This window comes from Columba livia, chromosome W (assembly GCF_036013475.1).
Source record: "Columba livia isolate bColLiv1 breed racing homer chromosome W, bColLiv1.pat.W.v2, whole genome shotgun sequence".
NCBI lineage: Eukaryota > Metazoa > Chordata > Aves > Columbiformes > Columbidae > Columba > Columba livia.
This window is the reverse complement of record NC_088641.1, coordinates 15,176,623-15,183,623: the sequence shown is the minus strand read 5'-3', so window position 1 is coordinate 15,183,623 and position 7,001 is coordinate 15,176,623. Positions and strand designations below refer to the sequence as shown.

General features: G+C 42.6%; 1 protein-coding gene across 1 annotated transcript; it reads left to right on the top strand.

Annotated features, from left to right (window-relative positions):
* The first annotated feature begins 1,970 nt into the window (after nucleotides 1–1,970).
* LOC135577138 (uncharacterized) lies at nucleotides 1,971–5,146 on the top strand. Its single transcript, XM_065044909.1, is given in 3 exon segments — nucleotides 1,971–2,636; nucleotides 2,639–3,513; nucleotides 3,515–5,146. Coding segments are annotated over 3 exon segments (2,775 nt in total). The 5' UTR covers nucleotides 1,971–2,158; the 3' UTR covers nucleotides 4,937–5,146.
* Nucleotides 5,147–7,001: the final 1,855 nt, after the last annotated feature.

The window sequence follows — 7,001 nt, the reverse complement described above, 5'->3', positions numbered from 1 at the left end:
GTCAAGAATTGTAATGCATATGTATGTGATCAAATTGTATAAATATGGTGTAGACTGAATCAGTGGCTGAAGCCAGCTTTGGGTGCGAACCCCTGGTTTCCCAGCGCTGAAATAAAGCACCGCATATAACTGCACCTGTGGTTATGTGTCTTGAATGCTAACATTTTTGGCGACCCAGATGGGACCTCGCGAGCATTGCTGAGGCGGATCGCGTCTTGATCCTGCTCCAGCTAGCACCGAGGTATTCTTGGGGAGCGCATCGGACGCAACCGACCCTCTGCTGCTCACGACGGACCTCTGACTGGTAAGAAGGTGCTTTATCTGGATTGTTGGGTACCCACTTGGTCTGGTTCTGGTCTGGTAGCCTGCTGGCCAGGCATCTGGTAGCCTGCCGGTCAGACGCGGCAAAAGCCACGCTCGGTTGGGCAGGGAGCTCCCGTGGTATTGCCTAGGCAGCCATCCGTCAGACAGAGGGAAACCTCTGCAGGTTCGGCATCTGGTCTGGTTATTTGTGCCGCAGGCTCGGCACCTGGTCTGGTTATTTGTGCTACTCAGCACCTGGTCTGTAGTTCTGGTGATTTAATCTGTATTTACTGTTGAAACCGGTGATTTGATCCTGTTTACTGTTGTTCTGGTAAAGTTACCTGTGTCATCTTTCTGTGTTAGTTATCTGTATCCTTCTCTGTTGATATGTCCAATTCAAACGTATCGCCGTCAAATTGCTTTCTGAAACATTAGAAGAAGGCTGGGTTTGGACAGTTTATGCATAAAAGAAGTGTGATTGTGATCTGTTTGCATATTTGAACTCGGTATTCGGTTTGCATGTCTGAACTCAGTATTTTAGTTTGTATGTTTATATTTGGTACCAAAAGAATTTGTTTGGGGAAATAATTACAAAATAAGAACCGTTTCCGTTACTAAAGTGCCACCTTGCTCCCCCTTCAGATGCATCTGTACACATGAAAGTAAATTGAGTTAGCTGTATTGCAGATAGTGTTGTTTTGTGGATAGACTGATTTGGATTTGGATCTAAAATTAATGTCAGGGATTGATGTTTAGTATGCTGTTTATTGACATCTGTAAGAAGTTACAAAAGGGTAGGAGCTGAGGGATGTAACTATTGTTCAGCTAATTGGAATTACATATAAAGTTTATAATCACAGGAATTAAATGAAGAGAGAAAAAGGGCAAAAGGAGCCCAAACCTGTGCCCGGCAGCTTCTCCTTGATAAGCTGCAGAGAGAAAAAAAAAAAAAAAGGTGAAAAGCTGACTGTCTGCTAAAGCGGTGGGAAAGGGGGGGGGAACGGCGGCTGCTAAGGCTGAAGCTGCAGCTCCTCTCCTCCAAGCTCGCCGCCCGCGGGGGATCATCAAACGTAATAGCACCCCTGCGGCAGGCAGTAGGTGTTGGGGGGGGAACCAGTCTATGTAAAAGTCCCGTTTTCGCCGGGGGATTTAGTGATCTGGAAGCAGTCGGCTGGTCCTTATCGGGAAAACCCAGATAAGGTTGCAAAAGTGATTAAGATGATAATTAAGACGCAGAATCCTGATTGGGATGATTTACAAGTCATTTTAGATACATTAACGGACTCTACAGAAAATATGTGGTTATACAGGTTGCGAGGGATAAGGTGAGAGAAGATATTTGGAATGGGAAAGTAGAGGCTAACGTTGATGAGAACTTTCCAAAAGAAGATCCCCGATAATACAGGAGATACAGACAATACAGGAGGCGGGTTAAGCCGTCTCCGGAAGTATCAGGATTGGTTATTGATTGGCGTTCAAACTGCTATGCCGAAGCAAATGAATTGGTCAAAATTGTATGATGTGATGCAGGAAAACAATGAGTCTCCCTCGGCCTTTTAGAAAGATTAAAAGAAGCTGCCAAAACCGGGATGTAAAATTTTTAGTAGACACAGGGGCTATTTAGTCTGTACTGAATTCCTTACAGGGGGCGGTAGGTCACAGAGCTACAACAATTGTTGGTGCCACAGGGAAGGAGGAAGTACGGCCACTCCTGCAACCTTTGGATTTGTGTTTTGGAGAAAAGGAGCTAACCCACGAGTTCTTATATGTTCCAGATTGTCCAGTTTCTCTTTTAGGATGAGATTTGCTGACCAAATTAGATGCCACAATAACATTTGAGGATGGAAATTTGGTAATGAAAGTTCCGGAGTCAAAGGTAGGACAAATTTTACTATTAAAGGAAAATCCAATTGTGAAAATACCACAGGCAATAGAAGATGCAGTGATTCCCACGGTATGGGAAACTGACATACCTGGGAAGTCAAAGGCAGCTAAACCTGTGAAAGTAGAGCTGAAGGAAGGTGCTGAACCGGTACGATTAAGACAGTACCCATTGAAATTGGAAGCCAGATTAGGAATAGTATCTTTAATTGAGAAATTTTTGAAATATGGAATTCTAGAAGAATGTGAATCAGAATACAATACTCCAATTTTTCCAGTAAAGAAACCTGATGGTAGCTATCGACTAGTCCAAGACTTATGAGCAATAAACCAGATCACTAAGGACATACATCCAGTAGTTGCAAATCCGTATACCTTGTTAACATCTGTGAAAGAGAAATATAAATGGTTTACAGTACTTGATTTAAAAGATGCCTTCTTCTGCATACCCCTTGACCAGGAAAGCAAAAGCTATTCGCTTTCGAATGGGAGAATCCACACAACGGGAGAAAGGCCCAATTAACCTGGACACACCTTCCACAAGGATTTAAGAATAGTCCAACTATCTTCGGAAATCAACTAGCCAAAGAGCTTGAGGAATGGACTACAAGAGGCCATATCGGAATTCCTCGACAATGGTATTTGTTGCTGCAATATGTGGATGATATTCTGATTGCTGCTGAGACCTAAGAACTTTGCATTCAGGTAACAGTTGAAATATTGAATCAATTAGGAATGAATGGATATAAAGTGTCAAAAAATAAAGCTCAGATTGCATCCACAACTGTGACCTATCTAGGATGCGAGCTTTCTCAAGGACAGCGAAGACTATGTATAAACCATGTACATGCTATCTGTGCGATCTCAGAACTGCGTAACTTACATGAATTAAGATCTTTTCTAGGAATGGCAGGATGGTGCAGGCTCTGGATCATGGACTATGGACTTATTGCCAAACCTTTATACGAGGCACAGAAGAATAAGACCTTGGTGTGGGAAAGACCACAACAAGAAGCTTTTCAAAAATTGAAACAGGCCTTAATGCAAGCGCCTGCTTTGGGCCTACCTGACCTGAGTAAAGACTTTCAGTTATTTGTACATGAACGACAGAGACTTGCTCTAGGGGTATTAACCCAACGGCTGGGATCTTGGAAAAGGCCCGTAGGTTATTTCTCTAAACAACTTGACCCGGTAAGTGCTGGATGGCCGGCGTGTTTGCGGGTGGTGGCTGCTACCGTGATATTAATTCAGGAAGCCCGGAAACTGACTATGGGGAAAAGGATCGAAGTGTTTGTATCCCATATGGTGACTACTGTATTGGAACAAAAGGGGGGGCCATTGGCTTTCCCCAAGTAGGATGATGAAATATCAGGCAATTTTAACAGAGCAGGATGATGTTATCCTAAAAACAACTAACCTAATGAATCCAGCTGTGTTTTTAAGCGCAGAGACTGAAGAAGAAAATCTGGAACATGATTGTGTGGAGGTCATTGAATATACCCACGCAAGTCGACCTGACCTGAAAGATACCCCATTGGAGAAGACGGATTGGGAGCTTTTTACTGACGGCAGTAGTTTTGTGGAAAGAGGAGTGCGGTATGCAGGATACGCGATTACTACTGCCAAAACAGTAATTGAAGCTAAATCCCTACCACCAAACACATCAGCACAGAAAGCTGAGTTGATAGCCCTAACTAGGGCATTAGAGCTCAGTGAGGACAAAAGGGTCAATATTTGGACCGACTCAAAATATGCATTCGGGGTTGTTCATGTACATGGAGCTCTTTGGAAAGAGCGTGGACTACTCTCCTCCCAAGGAACAAACATCAAGTACCAAAAAGAAATATTGAACTTGATTAATGCCGTTCAAAAGCCATCACTAGTTGCCATCATGCACTGTAAAGCTCATCAGAGTGGGACATCGACAATTATTGAAGGAAACCAACTTGCTGATCAAACAGCCCGATCAGTGGCACGACGAGTCTGGATGATGGTGGGTCTTGTCTCCCAAAAGGTAAGAGCAATTGATTTATTACCTACACCTTCAGAGGCACCTGAATATTCTACAGAAGATGAGAAATTGGCAAGACTAGTAAAAGCCGTCAAGGGTAATTCTGGATGGTATGTAACCACCAACGGACAAATTGTGGTCCCAATCACAATTATGAGAGGGATACTTCAAGCGGAGCACCAGAAGTGTCACTGGGGTGCAGAAGCATTGGTAACTTATCTAAGAAAACAAATTATCTCGGTCCAGATGTTAACAATGGCAAAATCTATCACAGCTAAGTGTGAAATTTGCTTGAGAAATAATCCTTTAGTTAAAAGAAAAGTAGATATGGGAAAAATTAGGACAGGTGTACAACCAGGGGATTGTTGGCAAATAGATTATGTGGAACTCCCCAAAACTCGAGGATTCAGATATCTGCTAGTTGGGGTATGCACCTTTTCAGGATGGCCAGAAGCCTTCCCTTGTCGCACCAACCAGGCACAAGAAACTGTAAAATGGTTACTGAAGGAAATAATTCCTAGATTTGGAGTACCATTGGGAATATCATCTGATAGGGGACCGCATTTTGTTGCTCAAGTGGTAAAGGAAGTCAGTAGATGTTTGGGAATTAAATGGGAATTACACACCCCGTGGAGACCCCAGTCTAGTGGCCAGGCGGAGAAAATGAATCAGACGTTAAAACGACAACTTAGCAAAATTTGCCAAGAAGCAAAATTTAATGGCCCCAGGCCTTACCAATAGCGTTATTGCGAATTAGGATTAAACCTAGGAGTGGAATGTCGGTAAGCCCATACGAAATTCTGTATGGCAAACCATATGAAGCACCTGATCCGAATCCAAGTGTACATGTAAAAGGTAATCAGGATGTGTACAATTATGTGTTGTCTCTCGGCAGGACATTGAATCGACTCAGATCCGTATTAGTGTGGAATCGCCCACTAGCACTTGAGAATCCGGTACATGATATAGAACCTGGAGACATGGTGTATATAAAGACTTGGAGAGAAGATCCTTTAAAAGAACGTTGGGACGGACCTTATCAAGTACTTTTAACTACATTTACCGCAATTAAAGTTGCTGAAATAGACTCCTGGATACATTACACCCGAGTGAAGAAAGTCCCAAAACTGTGGCAATCACGATTAGTGGGTCCAACCACACTTAAAATCACAACGCAGGATGTCTAACTTTTGTTACCGTTTTGTTTTTATAGTACTTTATGTACCCAGACTGTATGCCACACTGATTTGCAAAGTCAATGGAGAACAATTATGTAAAACACGAAGGGCTATAGGAGATAGTGACAATACTCAAATGCCACAAGTAGTACAGAGTGTACAGAATCAGGCAGAGAATCTGATGATAGGACTAATTCGAGATTTTGCACAAACCCAAAATGTCAGTAGCATCACTGCTTGTCTTCCCATCCCGAAATCAGCCGAAGACCCAGTACAGTGGGGAATAATATCTACGACCTTACCAGAAGTAAATAAGACTGGTAAGATAGTGTGTGAGTCCCATACTAAAATAGAGCAAGTACCAATCGAACAACGGACAAAAGAGCTCATTAAGAACGCCATGATAAAAAGAGGTGACTGCTTAAAGTTGCCAGGAGTAAAATTTGTAAAGATAGGACGATTTCATAATATTGGGTATTGCACATATGAAAAGTGGACTACCAAAACAGTATATGAAAAGGTTGAGCGAGCCTATTAGGAATGTAAAGATCAGGATAATCAGAACATAACTGAATCATGGAATAACATGTGGACGTTGAGTATAGTACAGCAATATCAACATAGTGAAGCATTTCCATGGTGTATACGATGGACCAATGTAACAAGAGGAGTAACAGTACCGTGGTGGAATTGCTCTCGAGTAATGACCTGCCAGACAGATGTGAAAGAAATACCTCTGTCCATCATTAAAGTTGCAGTAATCGCATAGCAGGTTGCATTTGTCAGAAACAATTGGATCCAAAGGAAGCAATCAAAATAGGCATTGATGGAGATAAGATAGATTGTAGAGGAACTATAGGTAGTGTGGGACATTTGGTTTGGGCCTTAAGTGATGGAACTTGGACAATACATTTACCAATAGCAGGACCTGTAAAGGAGGTTACTTTGGGGTTACCAACCCTATGTCCCATTTGGGACATGAATCAGTAAAAGGACTGATATTGCACTTATTTATGACTTTAGGCTTCTCAGCTTTCACCAGTTCTTTTGACAAATTGTCTGATTCCAGTCCTTTGGACTTCTTGATCTCTCTAGAGTCGGGTAATGGTGTAGGAGTCCATCCACTTGGTTGTTTTCCTCCCTCCGCCCCAGACTGCTGTATCATTGGGGGTGCCAACGGCACAACAGGGGATGGAGCGGGGAGGGGGTCGAAAGACACGATCCGGGTAAACTTCACAGTCATTTTTAGTTTTGTTATCAGGCTGCAATGCTGGAAAAATTCCAGCAATGGCAGCCCGCTCAGCCTTAAAGTGTTTTAAGATGGAAATGATAACCTTCCATGTAGTCGCTAATGATTTAGTTTCTTTATCATCTCCAGTGCTGACCTTATTCCATAATTTCTGCCCTTTATTGTCCCAAAGTTAACGTTTAAAAGCCTTCGCGTTTTCTCCCAGGTAGCCATTAATTCTACACCAAATTAATAGTCTACATATGTTACTTTCTACCTATTTAAGTCCTCTCATAGAGAGAATATGCAGGAGGAGTTTAACTATAGCTTCTTCCTCTGAGGATATATTTTGCCCCATAACTTCATTCTTCTCTCCTCCTGCTCCCAGCCGCTCATCTTT